We start from the raw sequence: 21,969 nt of genomic DNA, 5'->3' as shown, positions 1-21,969 counted from the left end.
ACATGCCTTGGAGCAACTAAGCCCACAAGCCACAACTACGGAAGCCCGCGAGCCTAGAGCCTGTGCTTCTTCAACAAGAGAAGCCACCGCAGTGAGAAGTCCGCGCATCGCAACAAAGAGGAGCCCCCACTAACAGCAACTAGAGACACCCCCCACGCGTGGCAACAAAGACCCAAGACAGCCAAAAATAAATACATAAATAAATAAAAATTAACTTAAAAAAAAAGGACACATCAAAACTTAACACAATTTGGTCTCATCTGTCCACAGTATGGATGAAAAATTGTCTGCACCTGATCAGAAATCACGACTAACATAATATTGTTGTGTTTCTATAAGCCAGGCCCTTAACCTATTTAGATCTCATTTTTAAAATGAGACTCTATAAGTTCCCCTTAAGCCAAAGGTTAAAAAGTATGTCGTGCAGCTTTCAGGTGAATGTGTGACTCGGCCAGGTGAGCTGAAAGAAGAATGTGGGACAGTGACAATATGGAACACATAAAACCTATCTAAATGCATTGCCATTCAGTTTCTGATAGAGTTTGTCTTACTTGCTTTGTTTTGTTTTAAATATGTAGGTCCGTCAAATTTGGCCCCAAATCTAACAATCTGTGGTACGTACTCTGCTTTAAGCTCTAAAACCTCTATGATTCTAGCATCAGTGATCATGCTTATTCTCCGTTCTGCATCGTTGCTCAGGCTGCCCGTGGATTTCCACCACTATCTACTTCCCCCAACACCCCTGCAACACACACAAACACACACACAATCATCCATATTTTTCAGTAGCCTGGAGTATAAATAGAACATTCAATTAGCACAAGGCAGCTGGAAAAGGATTTCAGCAGGTACACTGGGAGCGCTAAACCCCTCTGGAGTTCTCTGAAATTAGATTGCAGACCGTAAATTAAAACCGGAGTTTGAAGTTTTATCTATTAGTTAGCTGATATTGCTTAACATTCCTGAATTTCCATTTTCTCGACTTTAAAATGGAGATAATGTGTGATCTAGATAACTTATAGGCTTCTTTTGAGGATTGACTATCATGACGATAATAGGAGCTGGTATTTATTGAGTACTCGCTATGTTCAGGAACTTTGCTATGTGCTTTACATATGGGATGTCACAGAACCTTTCATAAAGCCTTGTGAGACAAGTATCTACAGCCTGAGTTTTACGGATTAGAAAGCCGATCTCCGGAAAGTCTACCTTTACTCAAGGCGTACAGCTGAGTGGTAGAGGGTTTTAGATTCAGGCCTATGTGACCATAAAGCTCCCAGCACTTCGTGTTATCCTCCACGAAGGAGCGTAACAAAAAGCATGCCCACCCCACCTCCAAGCTAGGCCAGTGAAATGAATCCGAGTGACAGAAGTTAATCATAAAACTAAAGGTCCCATTGGCATCTCCCTCGCAGAACAAACATCTGTGGGGAAGGGGGAGCGATTGTCCCACAGCTTTCAAACTCGGTTAGCACCAATTTCTAACAAGTCTGCGCAGCTACAAGTCTGCGCTCGCTCAAAGGGCGCCTGGCGCTGCAGGCAGGAAGAGTCCACGTCCATGGCATAAGTAGGGGGCGACGGCACCTAAAAGATAATCTATCCTTCCCTTCACAAGGTATCTGCCAGTTTTCGGACCTTTTCCCCTACAGTGTATCCGTTGTTACTGATCGGCTGCATAAAACTGATGTCTAATTGAGATTAAGGATGAGGTATACAAAGATGTTTCTGCCCTCTTCCCCCCACGTCCGCTGCGTGCGACGGGCCGCGAGGGGCGGGAAGAGGAAGCGGAAGGGGTGGTGGCCCCGGGAGCTTCCACCTGAGTGGGTGGTGGGGTTCTGGGGCGCTGCTATGGAGGGGTGTAGCGAGCCACAGCTGGATGCTAAGGCCAAGGTAAGACCTGGCCTGGAAGGAGCCGGGGCAGTGGGCTCCGGAGCAAGAAAGATCGTTCCCTAAATTGTGTTTTCTGCTTCCATTTCAGGTCACCAACCAGGTGAGTGAGTGGCCATCCCTCGCGGCCTCCGCCGGCCTCGGCTGGACAAGTGGCGGGCGGCTGCACCTGGTCCTCCGCCCGCCTCTGGCAGCCGCGGGACGATGCCACCGTGAGCCTTCCCAGCTCAACCCCAAACCAAGGCCCATGTCCGTGAGCCCGTGCCTTTCCTCCCGCCACCCTGCATTGCTCCTTCCACTTGGCTTCTGAGGTAGTAGCCACTGCCATTGTAATTTAATCTTCCCCACCCACTCCAGCCCGAAGAGTACAGACCAAATATTGTTCTTCCTTGATTAAGCGCCGTTGATTTGATACTAGGTACATAGTATTTGGGGATGTAATATATATAGAGAAGAAATTATCAAAATTTCCAAAGATAGCTGCGCAAACATTTTCTTAAGTCTTTAAAAAGCAGTTTGTGGAAGAGGGAGAGTTTACCTCTTTAACTTTTCAGTGTCTGTTTTTTTTTATGCTTGGAATAACAATTGGATTTTTTAAGTATGTCTTAGGACTGTCTCTTTGTTCTGAGTGTTCCCGTCCTGTTTCAGCTAATAAACTGTTTTTAGGCAAATAGCTTATAACACTTCCCAGAAGAAGAGTACTAAAACTAGAGTATTTGAAATACAGGAGTTACCCAGGACCACAAAGTATAAGAAAGGGCTGAGATAAATAATGAGAACACGGGGGCTGAGAGATGTCCTTTGACTGCTCTGTGACATCTGTCTCCAGCTGATCTTTCTGTTGTTTTTGAGGATTCCTGGGAGATAGGGGGAAACTCAGATAGCAGTCAACCCCCTATCTGGCTTTGCTCTGAGTTACTGCTCAATAACTTTGATTCAATGTCTCAGAAATCATCTTATCCATTTATTATACTTACATGAAGTCATATGTTTGCGTAAGGTATCCTGAAACTGAATTATACTAGATTATAGGGTTTTAAAAGTTGAACCTTTTGGGGGTGTGTGTAGGGGGAGGTGTGTTTAAAACAACACAAATTTATTCTTATAGTGCTGGAGATCAGGAGTCCAAAATTAGTCTTGTGGGACTAAAGCCAAGGTGCCAGCAGGGCTGTGTTCCTTTTGGAGGTTTTAAGGGAGAATCTGCTTCCTTGTCTATTTCAGCTTCTAGAGGCTGCCTGTGTTCCTTAGCAATGGCATCTACTTCCATCTTCAAAGCACATCCTTACAGCTTCTGCTTCTGTCATCACTTCTCTTTCTGCCAGCCTTCTCTGATTCTGACCCTCCTGCCGCCTTCTTATAAAGCCCAACCTGTGCCTTAAAATAAATGAAAAGCTGAATAGACTGAAAAATGAACAGTTCTTCTTGGATAAGTCAGAAAAGTGAGGTCACAGGGCAAACTCCTGTCTCCCAAATTGGAGAGACAGGTGAACACAGAGAAGCACAACTTAACCAGAACAGAAACCTCCGTGAAAACCAGTGCTAGGGGTAGGAAAACCTAAACCATAATTGATGAATTACTGGAGGCTCAGCGTGGACAAGGCCGAGTTAAAATCCCAGGCACCCACCTACACCCCAGTCATTAGGGGGACCTCACACTTTTGTGAGTTTTACCTCCAGGAACTCTTAAATTGAACCTTTTTATTCATAGTTCATGATGTGTTTTTTAAATATTATATTGCTAGACAAAATGATTATGTGTATTCAGCAGTCTTGTAGGGGAGAAAAGCCTTGACCTAGCAGTAAGTCATTTCTGTTTGTAGTATATGCTTTTTAAATGTACCAGATATAGCTAATTTTTAGGGCTAACACTAGTTTAAATTCCTTGAGCTATAATACCTTCTTTCTTTCTTTAAATATTTCTCACCAATATAAGAATCAGCGAGGCTAACTGGGACCACACCTCCCGTGAGAGTGCAGACCCCGCATACAATCCATCAGAATACTGTTTTCTCTACCTTTAAAAATATTCTCTAAATTTACCTCGCCTTGCTGCCACCTGAGTCCCAAGCACCACCCTCTCGTGTAGATACCGTAATGGTCTCCCAATTGAGTCTTTTTGTTTTCCTTCTTGAACTTAATGCCCTGTTCATCAATCTGGAGGAGACTTTTGGGTCTAAGTTAGACCAGGTCTTTTCCCTGCTCGAAGCCATTTAAGAGAGTACTGTCTCACTAGAAAAATGTCTTAAGTATTTTCCTTGACCTAAAGGCCCTTCAAAAAGTGTTTCTTTGTCTCTTAGCTCTCTTCCTAGCTCACGCCACTCCAGCCATGTGGGCCTCATTGCTGTTCCCTGCGCAGGCCAGGCATGCTTCTCCCTCTGTCCAGAATGCTTGTTTCTCCAGTTATTCTTGTGGCCTTTTCCTTCACTTTACTCAGGTGTCTTTCTATTCAAAACCTACCTCCTCACAGAGGTCTCCCCCAGGCTGTATCTAAATAGCCTTCCTGGTCACTCTGTCCCCTTACCTGCATTTAAAAAAATTCTTTTTATAACACTTAGTACAACGACACTGTATATATATTTGCTTATTGTCTGTCTTCCCTACTAGAACGTAAGTTCCTGAGGTCAGGAACCCTTTGTTTTATTTTTTATAGTCCCAGTGCCTAGAACACAGTATTGTTTCGTAAATATTTAACTGAATATTGGGGCATAGAGACATAGTAACTTGCCCAAAGTCACATGGGTAGAAGGTAGCAGAGCTGAGATTCAAACTCAGGTCTGTCTAACTTCAGAGTCTGAACTTGTTAAATTTAACAAACTGTCGTGCTACCTTGTCCAGCACCAGAAGGTCTAAGGTTATTCATTACTTCACATTCTGATGCTGATAATCACTGTTTTGAAGTAATTCATGGTTCTTTTTTATAGATGTCTAGTTAGAACTCCTTATCATAGATGAATGATTGTTCCTGTTGCCACATTTTATTGTTTTCCTGCTTGCCAGTTTTATGGTATAAATCAACAGAGATATGTATATTGACGCACAATATCTAGTGCCCTTTTCCCTCTTCCGAATATGAGACAGTGACTTAAGTTTTTGTACAGTTTGTGTAATAGTTCATAAACGTATGGCTGTTTTTGTTCTTCTGTGTGTCCTGTTGGGTGCTACAAGTCATGTAAGGATGTATGAACTCCCCTCAGGGAGTTTACGGTCTAGTAGATGGTGGGGGAGGGAGACAGATCCACAGGTGACTACTGTTCAAGTCAGAATGTTCTAAGTGCTGGGGTGTAAGAAGTGACGTGACCATTCATAGAAAAGTTGAGTAAACCAGGAAAGACTTTACAGAGCAAGTAGAATTTGAGAGGAGTTTTGAATTTTAAATAGGTGTTTGAGAGTTGTATTCCAAGAGGAATGAGCAGCATGAGCAAAGGTTTGAAGACTGAAAGATAATTTAAAGAGAGGATGCGGGGCTTCCCTGGTGGCGCAGTGGTTGAGAGTCCGCCTGCCGATGCAGGGGACACGGATTCGTGCCCCGGTCCGGGAAGATCCCACATGCCGCGGAGCGGCTGGGCCCGTGAGCCATGGCCGCTGAGCCTGCGCATCCGGAGCCTGTGCTCTGCAACGGGAGAGGCCACAACAGTGAGAGGCCCGCGTACCGCAAAAAAATAAAAATAAAAATAAAGAGAGGATGCGGTCCAGCTTGAGCACGAGTGGGAAAGCTGTTTGGGACTATGCTGTGAGATGACTTAAGTGCTAGGGGAAGGGTTAACTAGTTCCTGAGGCAGTAGACATTACAAGTTTTTGACCTGTGATATTAGATTTGGTAAGTTTATAAGTAGTGTTTAGAGTCCATCCTGTGGATTGGAACTGAGGAAGACTCTAGGCAAGAAACTGATTAGGAGGCTGCAGTAAAATTGAAGGCAAGCCTTTTAAAAGGCTCTGTAACAGTGAGATTGGGAAGAAGGGAATAAATGTCGGTGGCATTGGCTGAAATAAAATCTTGAGTACCTAGCGATTCATAAGTGTTTTGTGTAAGGGAGAGAGAAAAATCAAAGTTGACTGAAGTTTCAAACCTGAGTCACTTAGAAAATGGGGGTCATCAGAAAAGAAATGAGGATTAAAAACCATTTTGAGGAAAGCTGATACTTGTTTTGTGTTGCCTGACAGTAGTACTGTGAACTTACTAGTAGCGATTGTGTTTAATGGGAAACGCTTTCGTTCTCTGGATTATTTTTACTGGTGGTATTAACACTAACCAAATATGAAACATTGTTTTGATTATTTATATTTGCTACAGTTTCTATAAACCAATATAGTTCAGATTGTATAGTTTTGAGAATTCATTTTTGATAAATCATATATCGTAATAAGTTTATTAACAAAGCTATTTTCAGCTAGTTGTGTTTGCTCTGTTTTAGTTATCTGTCACCACATAACAAACCACCCTAAACTTAGTGACTTAAAACAGTTGTTTAATTGTCTCTCATGAGTCTTGGGTTAACTGGGCTTAGCTGGGTGGTGGTTTCTACTCCTTATCATGTCAGCTGGGGCTTCAGTCATCTAGGAGCCTTCAGTCATCTAGGAGCCTTAGCTGGGTGGAAGTGAAGAGGGCTCACTCACATGCTAGTCATGACTTGGGCTGTGAGCTGAGCTAGAGCTGATCATTGGCGTGACTCGGTTCTCCTTCATGTGGGTGCTCACATCATGGTGGCTGGGTTCCAAGGAGAGTCCCAAGAGCCAGCATTCCATGAAGAAGGAAGGACACACTTCCAGTTCTCCTAAGGCCTAGGCTCAAAGATTCCAGAACACCTCTTCTGCCATATTCTACTTGTCAAAACAATCACAGGCACAGCTCAGATTCGTGCAGAGAGAAAATAAGCTCCACTTCTTGATGTGAAGAGTGACGTGTACTTACAGAGCCGGGTGGAATTAATTGCTGGAGACTATCTTTGGAGACCAGTTACCACATACCCCAGAACTTCTAAACCGTTCAACAGATATTTATTTGAATATTCACTTTCTATCAGATAATGTTGTAATAGATTCAGTAGTAACTGGATTCATAATGCCATTTCCTTGGGGACACGGGATGAATAAGTTAACATAATTTTAGAAACCGTTAAGTGCTATGAAGAAAATCAAAGCATGGATGAAGGTGCCGTTAAGCAAGATGAGAAAGGCTAATGACTTAGCAAAAGTTGTCCACTTAGGCTAGAGCTAATATGAATTTTCAAGTAGAAATTTGCTAATAACTCATGCCATAATCAATATCTGCAGATACAAAGTACGAAGCACAGAGTTTAGCACAGCACTGTCCAATAGAACTTTCTACAATGATGGAAATGTTCTCTGTTGGCGCTATCCAGTATGGCAGCACTAGCCACACATGGCTCTTGAGCACTTTGTACGTGGCTAGTCCAACTGAGGAACTGAATCTTTTATTCATTTTAAATTAATTTAAATAGTCACAGTTGGCTAGTGGCTACTATACTGGACAGTTCAGGCCTAGCATTTAGGAGATGCCAAACACTCTTGCCCTATCCCAGACCTGTCTACTTTCTTGACCTATTAGGACTTGGTTTAATTCTGAATGGTAGTCATGTTGCAGCTAGGTATAATGAAAAAGGCATGGAATATGGAATCAGACAAATTTGGGTTTGAATACCAGCTCTATTAGTGTTGTATCCTTGGATGAGTTTAATCAGTCTTTTCCTTGTAGTACTTTCGGAGAGATTAATGTGTGCAGAATGCTTAACATTCTTTCCATTTGAAAACTTTCATTTAAAAAAGGAGAGAACATAAAAGTGTGTATTTTGTGACTGTAGCTATAAAAATTGCATACAAAGACTAGAAACGGGGACACAGGAATATGAACATAGTTTTTAAGATGATGGAGTTTTACACGATTATTTTTAAAATTTTCTCCTGTTATGTTTTGAAAAATAAAAATTAAATTTAAACTGAAATGGTCTTAAAAATTTTTTTCTTTGTAGACAGTTTTTTTTTTTTTTTCTGCGGTACGCGGGCCTCTCACTGCGGTGGCCTCTCCCGCTGTGTAGCACAGGCTCCGGACGCGCAGGCTTAGCGGCCGCCATGGCTCACGGGCCCAGCCGCTCCGTGGCATGTGGGATCTTCCCGGACCGGGGCACGAACCCGTGTTCCCTGCATCGGCAGGCGGACTCTCAACCACTGCGCCACCAGGGAAGCCCCTGTACGCGGTTTTTATAGTGATGTTTTTATGTTAACAGTAACTTCAGCCACCATATCAACTATTTTTAGTGTGACAGACTAGAGCTAATTTCTTTGTTTACCTCTTAATCTATATTTGCTTTCTGATTATTTTTCTTCTTTGTATTCATTTTACTTCTGGTTATTCCTATATTTTTTTACTACTAGCTTTTTTTCTTTGTACATTTTTCTTTTTAAATCATTTGCTTAATTCTGCAAGAATTTTGAGGCTACTTCATTCTTACTTCATTCTTAATATTCTCCATAGTGATGTTCGCCCTGTTCTAATTTTTTTGTTTTTTCTTTTTTTATTCTTTTTAAAATCTCCTCTGTAGTTAAATCCTATTTAAGGCTCAATCACACTTATTAGAAGGTTTGCTTTTATTGATAATTTGCATTTAAATGTTCAGTTCAGAATTTGGGAAATTCTCATCCCATAACCCTAATCCCAGCTCTTGTACTCATGAATACCAGCTTTGCACAGTAAATGGCAGCTCTCCCAATTTCCCCACCTGCCAGTTTCACCATTGTAATGGTCAGTGAATTCCAACATTGTGTTCCTTAATTGCTTTTCTGCTTAAAATGTTCTGGATAATCCAGAGTTTTATTTCATACTTTTAGAGTCAAATAAGCAATGTTTTATCTCCCATTTTACTATGGGCAGTAAAAATGGAACTTCTTGCATCAAGGAGTTGTATGGGGCAAATATGTTTAAAAAGTGTTAAGTTACTTTCTTGAATATCACCATTGAACTGATATAAAACTATCTCTAATCATGAACTCCCATGAATTCTGTTCTTGAATTTTTATCCACTTATTGAACATTCCTATTTAGATATTCCTTATCACTTTTTAAAAAATTTTATTGGAGTATAGTTAAGTTACAATGTTGTGTTAGTTTCAGGTGTACGGCAAAGTGATTCAGTTATACATATATTCATTCTTTTTTAGATTCTTTTCTCATATAGGTTAATTATCACTTCTTGATAATACTTTTGGGCTTAAAATATAAAAAGTCCTGATTCATATATGATATATTCTCCCAGTCATCTGGGCTCAAAATTTTATAGTTGTCTTTGATACCTCCCTTAACTGTAGATGATCATCAAGACCTAGTGATCCATTCTTCACAGGATCAGCTTCATCCTACTTGTCACATATCCTAGGTTCCTCTGCATACATGTGGATTCAACCAACTGCAGACCGTGTAGTACTGTAGTATTTACTATTGAAAAGTATCTGTGTATAAGTGGATCCCTGCAGTTCAAACCCACATCGTTTAAGGGTCAACTGTAAATGAGAGTATTCTGAAAACTTGTACAATTTGCAAAAAATTACTGGCCTCTTGATTCTTGATCTCTTGTCAGCCTTATTTTCCATACTTCCTTATAAGAGCCTTTCACTTTGAGACAGTGTGCTCTATCCCTCAGCCAGATATGAACTACTTTTATCTCTAGTTGGTTCAGCTTAATATTTATTAAGCACTTATTCTTTGCTAGGTGTGTATTTATGGAATATATAAATAAAACAAATTTTTTCCTCTCAATTTCAGTTCTGTTATTCTTCAAAACTGAGCTCTGTCTCCTCTGAAGCTTTCCTTCGATCACCTACCCTAAATAAATTTTTCCTTTCAACCAGAAATGTGGAGCTCACTAACATATCCTCCCCTCTCCCTGCTATATGTGCAAGATAACATCTATACCAAAACATGCAGAACATTTGGACTGTTTAATGAATAATTTTACTTTTTCCAGTTTTATTGAGATATAATTGAAATACAGCTCTGCATAATGACTTGACATATATATACTGCAAAATGATTACCACAGTACATCTAGTTAACCTCCATCCCCTCAAATAGTTACCCAAAAAATGGGTAATTTAAAGGTGAACATCTGTGTCACTACAATCAAAACTCAAGAAATCGAACATTACCAGTACCCCAGAAGCCCACCACATGCCCCTTCCCAATCATATCTCTCCCGCCCTCCTCCCTAGAGGTAATAATTATCCTTTTGTGATAGTCATATTCTTGCTTCTTTTTATAGTTTTGCCATCTGTGTATGCATCACTAAACAGTATTATATTTCCTGTTTCTCAAGTTTAAGTGCATGGAATCACATAACTTTTTGACTTGTTTCTTTCAGGATTTTTGGTGTTAAGTGTAGCTGAAGTTCATTTTCATTGCTGTACAGCATTTCATTTGTCCATTTTATTACTGATGAACATCTGGGTTGTTTATAGGTTAGGGCTATTTTGAATATAGCTGCTAGGAACATTCTCACATAAGCATCCTGTTTTTCCTTTTTTTAAATATTTATTTATTTATTTTGGCAGCTTTGGGTGTTCATTGCTACGCACAGGCTTCCTTTAGTTGCGGCGAGCAGGGGCTACTCTTCGTTGCGGTGGGTGGGCTTCTCATTGCAGTGGCTTTTGTTGTTGCGGAGCACAGGCTCTAGGCCGGTGGGCTTTAGTAGTTGTGGCACATGGGCTCAGTAGTTGTGGCGCACAGGCTTAGTTGCTCCGCGACATGTGGGATCTTCCCCGATCAAGGCTCGAACCCGTGTCCCCTGCACTGGCAGGTGGATTCTTTTTTTTTTTTTTAACTTTTTAAAATAAATTTATTTATTTTGACTGTGTTCGGTCTTCGTTAGTGCACATAGGCTTTCTCTAGTTGCTGCAACAGGGGCTACTCTTCATTGTGGTGCGCGGGCTTCTCAATGCAGTGGCTTCTCTTGTTTCAGAGCATGGGCTCTAGGTGCACGGGCTTCAGTAGTTGTGGCATGCAGGCTCTAGAGCACAGGCTCAGTAGTTAATGGCGCACGGGCTTAGTTGCTCTGTGGCATGTGGGATCCTCCCGGACCAGGGCTCGAACCCCTGTCCCCTGTATTGGCAGGTAGATTCTTAACTACTGTGCCACCAGGGAAGCCCCAAGTATACTGTTTTTCTAGGTTATATCCCTAATAATTGAATCACCGGATCACTGGATATGCGTAACTGCAGTTTAAGTAAAGCCAATTTTCCGAAAGATTGACCCAATTTAGACTTCCATCAACAGCACTGTGATACATCCTTTCTTGCCAGTTTTAGAATCATCAGACTTAAAATTTTGCCATTTTGGTAGGTGTGTAGTGGTATCTCTTTGTGTTTTAAATTTGCATTTCCCTGTTTCCTTTCCATATGCTTATTAGCTGTTTGTAGTTCTTTTCTTATTAACCTACTATCCTTTCTCTATTTTTGTATGGGAAACTTTAATTTAAGAAGTACCTGTACAGTCTTTTTACTTATCAAAGATGTTAACCTTTTGTGGGGACCAGCCTGGCCTTCATGCTGTAGCTGGTTCGTCTAATGCCAGTATGAAGACAGGAGGAAATTTTGGTCCTTACACTAATCCCACCTTTTATAAAAATTTTTTTATTAATATGTAAAGCTATTTGCCCAGTAAGCATTCATTTGGTAGCAAAAGGTATCAGTCAATAGACAGGTATTTTTTGTGAGTGCCTGCTAGGTACTACATATCTTTCGAAGCTTTGGGAACAAGACACAAAATTCCTCCATTTATTGTCTTATGTTTTAAACTCAGTATTAAGGGCTGCATTTATCCAGTCCTGTTTTATGCCATGGCAGCACTGAACAATCATTGAAAAGAATTAGCTAGAAGGTATTGAGGCAACCAGTAGTCAATAAGCATGTAATCATTGGAGTCAAACAGACTTTGGTTTCAGTTATGAGTCCAGAAATGCGTGACTTTGTGCATATTATGTAAGCTCTCTGAAATTCAGTTTTGTCACCTGCAAAATGGAAATAATAGCCTATAATGTTATGATGATTCAGTGAGGCATTAAATACATGTAAACTGCATAGCACATCACGTGGCAGGTATCCATCATCAACAGTGATGAAATCTAAAACCACCTTCCCCAATAGTGTAAGGTTTCATGTCAAGGACTGTGGTGAGTAAAGAAACTGGTATGGTTCCCATGTATGCCTCAATCAAATATGAAGATGGTATATAACTCATCTTCCATTTTAGGACTTTTGGGTTGTGGAATGGGGCAAGGCATATGTGGAACAGGAAAATGAGATAAGAGATGGTCCAAAACGTTTGGAGTCCCCTTAAGTACAGGAGCAAAATGAAAAGAAAACTAGTACTGCCACATCTACCTCCATAACACATCAGGTGGAGACTTTTGTTTTTTCCCTTTTGTAATTATGACAGTGTTGTTTTCCAACCCTGTTTATATCTCTTATTGCCTCTCTCTGTGTTCATTTGATTATTATATCCCCCTAACAATATTAAAATGAAGATATTTTCTTTTATTCTGACTGGCCTTGAAATTAAAACTTGAATATGAGAGCAGTAAAATTGAATAAATATCTTCATTCAGGGCAATATTATAACTGGTGTATTGTGTACTGTTTCATTACAGCTAATAGATTTTCAGTGGAAGCTGGGTATGGCTGTGAGCTCAGACAGCTGCAGATCACTTAAGTATCCTTACGTTGCAGTGATGCTCAAAGTGGCAGATCATTCAGGCCAAGTAAAGAACAAGTCCTTCGAAATGACAATTCCACAGTTTCAGGTTTGTGATAAAACTCATTCAGTTTAGCCATTGTTCTGTAATGACTGCTTAAAAAGATACATAAAATCTTCTTTAAGAGAAAATTTTAACTGTTTTTATTTGCAATTGTTTTGATGTGCTTTACATGCAAAAGATCTGGATTTACTTTATTTGGGAATTTGATAAATTATTTTCAATATTTTCAATATAATATGCTGAATTTGTATACTGACACTCCATCACTTTCAAGGACTCATCTGTGAGTGTGTTTAAGAAATTTGCATCTTTTCTAGCAGGATATTTACTTTGCATTTAACTGTTTTATTCTTCTTAGGCTTAATATTCAAGAGTGATTAAGCTAAATGAATCTTACCTTTGAGCAGTATTGACCCTGAATTTTCTGACTAATAATGTTTACAAAATGTAGATCAGACCACTAGTACTTGATGGCTAATTTTATCTGCTGGGGATTAGAGCAACTCAATAGTTTATTTATAGAATCATGTTATATATATTATTATTTTTTTTTTTAGTATCCAATATTATATATATTATTATTCTACCTCTTTTCTGTAAGCAAGAAAGGAAAAAAGGGGGTGGATGAGAAATCATTTTCTTTTCAATGTACATATAGGGAAATGCTTTGTCTTTGGCTAGTTTAACTGGCCTTAGAGTTTTGTTTTTGTTTGTTTTGATCCCTTTGGTGAGTAAACAGATATGAATTCTTTCTTATAGCATACTCTCTGTTACCATGAATTCCAATTTTTTTAGATTCCACATATAAGTGAGATCATGCAGTATTGTCTTTCTGTGTCTGGCTTATTTTACTTAGCATAATGTCCTCCAGGTTCACCCATGTTGTCAAAAATAGCAGGATTTCCTTCTTTTTAAAGGATGAATAGTATACTGTTGTGTATATGTACACACCACATTTTCTTTTCTTTTTTTTTTTTCACCACATTTTCTTTATCCATTCATCTGTCAGCAGACACTTGTGTTGTTTCCATACCTTGCTATTGTGAGTAATGCTGCAGTGAATGTGGGAGTGCAGATAACTTTTTGAGGTAGTGATTTTATTTCCTTTGGATATATACCCAGAAGTGAGATTTGTGGGTTATATTGTAGTTCTCTTTTACAAATTACATTTTAAGGATGTTCTCTCCTTTTGATTCCTATTTTTAGAACAGCTGTGTCTGCTGTAGAACAAAAAAAGGGTCACAGATTCATTATTTTTAATGCTAAATGGTGTCTTGGAAGCAAATTAGGACTTGGTTGGAAGGAAATAAATGTAGTGTATTGTGATATGTGAGTAGCTTGCAACTGAACATAAAGACCAAATCTACTTCAAAAAGGAATATAGGTTTCAGTCCTTTTGTAATTCATAATACTGGCCTAATTCTTATTTTTCTTTGCCACATTTGTGCTCCCTGATTCCACCTCTTAAAATTTTTTTCTCATAGTAAAAAGATCACAAATGGAGCAACTCTTTTAGAGGTAGTTCTTACGTGGCTTACAGCTAACCAGGCGAACAGCCTGTTAGTCACATTATAGGACTGAGCACCAAGGAGCATTCTTTGAGCTTTTGACTTTTATCTTTCTAGTAGCTGAAATTATGATCATGAGTATATATTTTTTAAGAAATGGTTATTTCCTCCTTCGTTCCATAATAAACTTACATATGAGTTAAAACAAAATACAGATACTCTTTTAAGTAGCAAAATAGAGAATTAAGTCCAAAGAAGAGGGAAAATACAAGGATGTGAATCATTAGAGTATATCAAATTTGCTTCCTACTTCTCGGCAAGTAGAGAATAAGAAAGGAAAACAGAATTTGATCCCTTTTTTATCTGATGTTTTATCTGATGACTTCTACAGGAGAACTACCATACCAGCTTAGTTTTTAATTGAAAGAGAAATAAGCTTCTACCATGTAAGCTACTGTCAGTGTTGGGTCCCTCTTAGTATAACTGACAAGACAGCCCCTATCACCCTGAAATGCAGTCTTTCACTGTATTAAAAGTGGTTCAGAGCCTGGGAACCAATCTGTCATTTTTTTAAAGTCTTCATTGTTGAGAACAGTGCTGGGCATTTAATAAATCTTTCTGTTGTGATCTCAAAGAACTTTGTTGGATGCTTTTAAAAAGCTTATTTATGAGCTAATTATCCAACTCTACAGTAGTATTTTTGCTTGCACCAAATTACACCTGTTTGTTTCTTATAGTAACTTTCGAATAATAATAGTTGAGGAAGTAACATTAAAATGCAAACTTAATATGTTCTAGAGCCTCTGCTGGTTAGATATAATTAAAAGAACTACTTAAATAGCCTCTAAAAGCAAAATTAATATTGTTTTTCCCCTTTCTCTCCAGAATTTCTACAGACAGTTCAAGGAAATTGCTGCAGTTATTGAAACTGTGTGAAAACTGATTACTTTGTTGATGAATTGCTACCATCATTCTAAAATCATGAACTTTACTTTCTGCAACAAAACTGCCTAAGGATCAAATGATATTTATTGAATGAAAATTATACTTTTGATTTTCCATTTTTTTAAATAATAAAAAAGAAAATCAGACAAACAGGAATTACAAAGTGGTGATCGCTGCACACTTTGTGAATATACTAAGAGCCACTGAATTGGAAACTTTAAAGGGTGAAGAACTCTGTGGTATGTGAATTATATCTTAATGAAAAATAAATCAGACAAACAGTTGAATGATATTAAAAGCAGCACAAGTTTATGTATTAGACCAATAGTTTTAAAAATTACTGGTAATGTTACCCATTTTATAAACAAACTCTTCCTTTTTAGCATTCATCTTTTTATTGATGTATAGTTGATTTACAATATTATATTAGTTTCAGATGTACAACATGGTAATTCAAACTTTTTAGAGATTATACTCCATTTATGGTTATTATAAAGTATTGACTATATTCCTTGTGCTGTGCTGTACAATGTATCCTTGTAGCTTATTTATTTATTACTTTTTAAAAAAAATATTTATTTTATTTATTTTATTTTTGGCTGTGGTGGGTCTTCGTTGCTGCACGTGGGCTTTTCTCTAGTTGCGGTGAGCGGGGGCTCCTCTTTGTTGTGTGGGCTTCTTGTTGCGGTGGCTTCTCTTGTTGCAGAGCCCAGGCTCTAGGCGCTCAGGCTTCAGTAGTTGTGGCACTTGGGCTCAGCAGTTGTGGCGCACGGACTTAATTTCTCCACAGCATGTGGGATCTTCCCGGACCAGGGCTCGAACCCGTGTCCTCTGCATTGGCAGGTGGATTTTTAACCACTGTTCCACCAAGGAAGCCCCAACAGTCTTTATTTTAAAGTCTATTTTATCTGATACGAGTGTTGCTACTCCAGCTTTCTTTTGATTTCCATTTGCATGGAATGTCTTTTTCCATCCCTTCACTTTCAGTCTGTATGTGTTCCAAGGTCTGAAGTGGGTCTCTTGTAGCATATATAGAGGTCTTTTTTTGTATCCATTCAGCCAGTCTGTGTCTTTTGGTTGGGGCATTTAATCCATTTACATTCAAGGTTATTATCGATACGTATGTTCCTATTACCATTTTCTTAATTGTTTTGGGTTTGTTTTTGTGGGTCCTTTTCTTTTCTTGCATTTCCTGCCTAGAGAAGTTTCTTTACCATTTGTTGTAAAGCTGGTTTTGTGGTGCTGAATTCTCTTAGCTTTTGCTTGTCTGAAAAGCTTTTGACTTCTCCATGGAAACTGAATGAGATCCTTGCTGGGTAGAGTAATCTTGGTTGTAGGTTTCTCTCTTTCATCACTTTAAGTATATTCTGGCACTCCCTTCTGGCCTGCAGAGTTTCTGCTGAAAAATCAGCTGATAACCTTATGGGGGTTCCTTTGTATGTTATTTTTCATTTTTCCCTTGCTGCTTTTAATATTTTTTCTTTGAATTTAATTTTTGTTAGTTTGATTAATATGTGTCTGGGTGTGTTTCTCCTAGTGTTTCTCCTGTGTGGGACTCTCTGTGCTTCCTGCACTTGGGTGACTATTTCCTTTCCCATGTTAGGGAAGTTTTCGACTATAATCTCTTCAAATATTTTCTTAGACCCTTTCTTTTTCTCTTCTTCTGGGACCCCTATAATTTGAATGTTGATGCGTTTAGTGTTGTCCCAGAGGTCTCTGAGATTGTCTTCAATTCTTTTCATTCTTTTTTCTTTATTCTGCTCCTTGGCAGTTATTTCCACCGTTTTGTCTTCCAGCTCACTTATTTGTTCTTCTGCCTCAGTTACTCTGTTATTGCTTCCTTCTAGTGTATTTTTATTTCAGTTATTGTGCTGTTCATCTGTTTGTTTGTCCTTTAGTTCTTCTAGATCTTTGTTAAACGTTTCTTCTGTGTTCTCAATCTGTGCCTCCATTCTGTTTCCGAGATTCTGGACCATCTTACTATCATTACTCTGAATTCTTTTTCAGGTAGGTTGCCTATTTCCTGTTCATTTATTTGGTCTTGTAGGTTTTTACCTTGTTCCTTCATCTGTGACATATTATTTTGCTGTCTTATTTTTTTTTTTTTTTATGAGTGGGATTGTGTTCCTGTCTTACTGGTTGTTTGACCTGAGGTTTCCAACACTGGAATTTTTAGGCTGTTGGGTAGAGCTGGGTCTTGGTGCTGAGATGAGGAACTCCGTGAGACCTCACTCCGTTGAATATTCCCTGGGGTCTTTCTGTTAGTCCAGTGGTTCAGACTTGGAGCTCCCATTGCAGGAGCTTTGGCCCAACCCCCTGGCTCGTGAACCAAGATCCCTCAATGTGCATGGGGTGGAAAAAAGAAAAGAAAAAAAAAAAAAAAAAAGAACAGTAACAAAGTAAAAAATAAAATTAGACTGGGAAACTAACAGATATGTTAGGAAGAATATAAAAATATGAATCAACAACCAGAAGGTATGTCAGTACCACAATAGTAAAAGAGAGGAGGAGGGAAAAGAAAAGAAAAAAGAAGTGGGGGGAGGCCTTGGCTGTGGAGGGTGGGGCCTATGCAAGGGCGAGGTTTGGGTGGTGGGTGGGGCCAATGCTCAGGACCCACGGGCTGGAAAAGGCCCTGGGGGCTATGGGGGGTGGGGCTTAGGCTCAAGGAACAGAAGGGGCCCAGGAGTGCCCCCCAGCCCTGGTCTCAGAGGCCAGGGGACCTCACCTGGGAGCCCAGCAGGCTTCCTGGGCTTGAGTGGGCGGGGCAGACGCCCTCCTCTCCTCTTCCGCTCCTCCAGCCTGCAAGAGCCCATGCCTCCTGCCTCTCCTGATCTCCCCAGCCTCCCTTCTATGCCCCCAGGACCAATTTGGTTGTTGGGGGGGACCTTGGAGGGCAGAGGACCAGCCTGGGAGCTCAGCAGGCTCCCCTGGTCCGAGTGGGCGGGGCAATCAACCTCTCCACTCCTCTCCTGATCTCCCCAGCTTCAGGGGTGCCCATCCTGTCTGGCGTCCACTTCTCCTCCCCCCGCAGTCCCCCTTCATCCTACCAGTTCACTTTGGGGTTCCTTGCGTCTTCTTGGGCATCAGAGTCCCCCACCAGCGGTCGGCAGGTGCCCTAGTTGTGGGGAGACGCTAACTCTTCGTCTTCCCACACAGTCATCTTGACTCCACCTCTCTAAACAAACTCTTACATAGAGTCCTTTATAGTCTTATATATAAAGTATATATGAATGACAAAAGTAGTATTTGATTAGGATAATGTTACTTTACAAATTCAATTTTATAACATTAACTTATGAAAGCAGTCAGAAGAGTGAGGCTGCTCCTTCTCCAACATTTGGAATCAGGTTAGGATTGGTCATTGCTCCCTTATTTTAGCCAAGTATTCAGATGTTTCTGTTATTAATATTTGTAGAAAGTTCAAATATGTGCATAGACATTTTATTTTTATGAGTTTTATTATGTTTTATTATGTTTATTTAAATTTGAGTATAATAAAATTATACTCAAATTTTATTATGAGTTTTATTATGTTTATTTAAATTTGAGTATATTAAATTTGAGTATAATAAAATTATAATTAAAAAATTATAATTAAAAAATTTGAGTATAATAAAATTATACTCAAATTTTATTATGAGTTTATGTACAACTGAGTTAACCTGGTAACACAAGTTATTGTGTTAGATGGTCTCTTTTGAATTTAGATTTATAAAACAGTTGTTAAAATATTTTATAAAACCACAGCAATCAACACTGTATGGCATTGCTCAGGAAAATAAACAGATCACTGGAATAGACTAGGTGGCCTAGAAATAGATCAAGATATTTGGGACAAAGATGATATTTCAGTTGGATGAGAAAACAGGATTGATTTAATAAATGATACTAGCAGTCTCAACACATGCAAAAGTAAGTTCCAGATGAATTAATGATTTAACTATAAAAGATAGAAATTAGACGTTTTATAGAATATGTTAACTAAGGCTTGGGAAGCAGCAACACCACAGCTATAACATAAAACAAATATATTTGAAATGTAAGAATTAAAAAATTATATGTGGGAAAAAATGGGTCATAAACAAAGATAAAAGACAAGTGCTAGGTTGATGTGTAAGTTAGTACTTAGTCTGGAAACAAATTGCTTTAAGTATTTCAAGTAGGAAGAGGTTTTATACAAGAAATGAGATGTTCACTAAACTGTCAGAAAGACTGAGAAAACAAGTCAGGAGAAATCATTGCTGGCTTTTAGAAAATCCGGTAATGCAGGAACTTCAGGGAAAGCCCCTGCCAGTAATCTCTGCAGAATGCAGGATGTCACCTGGAAGCAACTACAGGCCATTTCTGCCAAGTGTCAACATGTTAGAATGAAATAAAGGCTGCTTGCTTTCTTCACCTTTTCTAGTTTCAGTGAGAGTGCCTCTCATTGGTGGAAGTTAAACCAGGACCCTGTTGACACAGGAATCTGGTCAGTGGAGTTTCTAGTCTTTTAGTACCTTTGGAAGGGAGATTTAGAAAAGCAAGAAAGGTGCTGAATATTCCTACTCTGCTGACAGAAATAGGAGTTGTCATGGCCTTTTTTGTGAAGTGATAGACAAACACACATTATATAGAATTTCACAGCCCAGAAATTTCAGTCCAGAAATATATCCTTTGGAGTAAAGCCACCAATACAGTAAGGCCCCTACATACGAACCTTCAAGCTGTGAACTTTCAAAGATGCGAACATGCATTCGCATGTCCAGTCACGTAAGTTAGTTCACATGTCTGGTGTACGTTGTCACGTGCATACATCCTCTGCAAGTGTGCTTTTGTGTACTTTACAGTACTGTATAGAGTACAGTAGTACAGTATCTTTATTTCAAGCCCAGGATGTCATCTATGACGAGAAAAAAAGTAGCTACTACCCAGACATCACTGGATCATTTTTTCAAGAGGGTCGATAGAATTGAATCCAGCAAGGAGCCAGAACCTGTGCCATCAGCGTCAGGTGTGAGTGAAATTGCAGCTCGCCCTCCGTCTCCTGTTGCTGACGATCCTTCAGCTCTACCACCTCCCACCTCCTCTCCCTCCTCCAGTCAGTAACTCTTCTTGCCTGTTCCCTCGATGCCAGCCCCTGTATGCCCGCTGTTGTACTGTACTACTGTATTTTTCAAGGTACTGTACTGTAAGATTAAAAATGTTTTATTTTTGTGTTTTATGTTATTTGTGTGAAAAGTATTATAAACCTATTATAGTACAGTACTATATAGCCGACTGTGTTAGTTGGGTACCTAGGCTAACTTTGTTGGACTTACAAACAAATTGGACTTAATGAATGCGCTCTTGGGACGGAACTCGTTCATATGTAGGGACTTACTGTATATAAAAATATTTGCAAAATTGACTAAATGTTCATCCAGTTCCTGTTAGGGCACACAGGAAGACTGCATTTCCCAGCCTCCCTTGCAATTAGGTTGGGACCTCATGATTGGGTTGTAGCCAGTGGAATCTGGGCAGAAGTGTCCTAACATACATCCAGTCTTTGTCATAAACCTTTCCTTGTCTTCCAAGCTCTCTCCCGTGTTGACTGCTGGAAACGAAGAAATCTGAGATAGGGAAACCATAGGATGGAGCCCTGGAATCACGATTGGAGGCAAACTCATAGTAACAGCCTGACTTGCACCAGACAGTGATGTGAGCTAGAAACAAACTCTTGTGGTAAGCTTAGAGTGTTTGTTAACAACAGCAAGTGAGCATAAACTTGAATAACACAAGATATTTGTATGAAGATTTTTATTGTAGCATTTCCCCAAGCGGTGAAAAGTAAAATAAAGGGAGCAGTGACTGTCAATAAAGAAATGGTTGAATAAATTCATCATATCTATGTTACAGCATATCATATACCTGCCGTTATCAATATGTAGTAACAATACATTTGCTATTATCAACACATATTGTTGTTTCATAAAACTGAAAAATGCACTCAATATATATTTGAATTCTTAATGGAAAATTAGGAAAATTAAGGAAAGATGTTTACCATGTTGTAAGCATTGATGGAGAGGGTATCTGGAGAGGGAGAGGAAGAGCAGTTAAAAAAATATTTTTCAAATCCATAATGCACTATAACAAAATATGTATCATTGTTTTTAAGAAATACTTGATAAAAATGTTCGCTTTTCAATTATGCTTCTGAAAAGTTCTTACAGTTCTTTTTGTGGTACAATGTATCCTTATTTTAACAAATGGTATAGTGTGTCTCCAAATCAGGATAGACAAACCTGAAATACATCAAACGTAGGCCTCGCTGTGCTATAGAAATCCTGACCGCAGCTGGGTCTGATATTTTGGCTGGTATCACTGCAAGAAACTTCATTTCTTCCACTTACCTTTGTTTCCTCTTCTGAGCCTTCCTGTTGGGAATTTAAGTCCTCTTCACACCCTGTCAGCATTTCTGCAGATCTCCTATGTGAATCCACTTTCTTTCTTGGTCCTCTGCTCGGTAGCATACTGTCGTGAGGAGTGCGGGTCCATTGCCTACTGCTGTCCACCCATGTACTCAAGTCCCACCAGCTTGAAGAGTTAGCCAACTGGTCATTCATCCTTACCAGCTGCCCATAGACTACTCTATTACCCACCCTCTGCATAGTAGCACATTAAAGATTTAGGATTAGGAGAAGACAAAGTCCCCTTTCTATCCCTTTCTCTGTCCTTTGGGGTACCAACTTCATTGTATCCCCAGAAATCAAAGTAGAAACCTGCCCACCCAATCTGGGTCAAAAGCGCACACTTGCCTTCGCAGACTGTGCTTATGGTCTTTCCATCTCCCACTCACCCCAGTTTAACACCCTCCATCTTCCGCTCCCTCCTCATTTGCAGTGTTGCAA

At 39.5% G+C, this 21,969-nt stretch overlaps 2 protein-coding genes across 4 annotated transcripts in view; one reads left to right on the top strand and one right to left on the bottom strand.

Annotated features, from left to right (window-relative positions):
• Nucleotides 1-21,969, bottom strand: part of UCHL3 (ubiquitin C-terminal hydrolase L3) — a 346,469-nt gene that overhangs the window by 49,392 nt on the left and 275,108 nt on the right. The gene's annotated exons all lie outside the window — the stretch shown is intronic.
• Nucleotides 1,801-21,200, top strand: COMMD6 (COMM domain containing 6). Of its 3 annotated transcripts, XR_009536669.1 has the most exons (5): nt 1,801-1,890; nt 1,979-2,198; nt 12,540-12,692; nt 15,041-15,339; nt 20,654-21,200. XR_009536669.1 is itself a non-coding variant. In XM_060128818.1 (4 exons), exons 3-4 carry the CDS (start codon nt 12,567-12,569, stop codon nt 15,089-15,091), a joined length of 177 nt encoding a protein of 58 aa, XP_059984801.1. In that variant the 5' UTR covers nt 1,801-1,890; nt 1,979-2,198; nt 12,540-12,566; the 3' UTR covers nt 15,092-15,616. The 3 variants fall into 3 exon arrangements, 2 of the variants coding, with proteins under 2 accessions (XP_059984801.1, XP_059984803.1); XM_060128818.1 differs by lacking the exon at nt 20,654-21,200 and having other exon boundaries at nt 15,041-15,616; XM_060128820.1 differs by lacking the exons at nt 1,801-1,890; nt 1,979-2,198; nt 20,654-21,200 and adding an exon at nt 11,961-12,289 and having other exon boundaries at nt 15,041-15,616.

This window comes from Lagenorhynchus albirostris, chromosome 18, assembly GCF_949774975.1.
Source record: "Lagenorhynchus albirostris chromosome 18, mLagAlb1.1, whole genome shotgun sequence".
NCBI classification, from domain to species: Eukaryota; Metazoa; Chordata; class Mammalia; order Artiodactyla; family Delphinidae; genus Lagenorhynchus; species Lagenorhynchus albirostris.
Note: the sequence above shows the minus strand (reverse complement) of the source record. Positions and strands in the feature narration are given on the sequence as shown.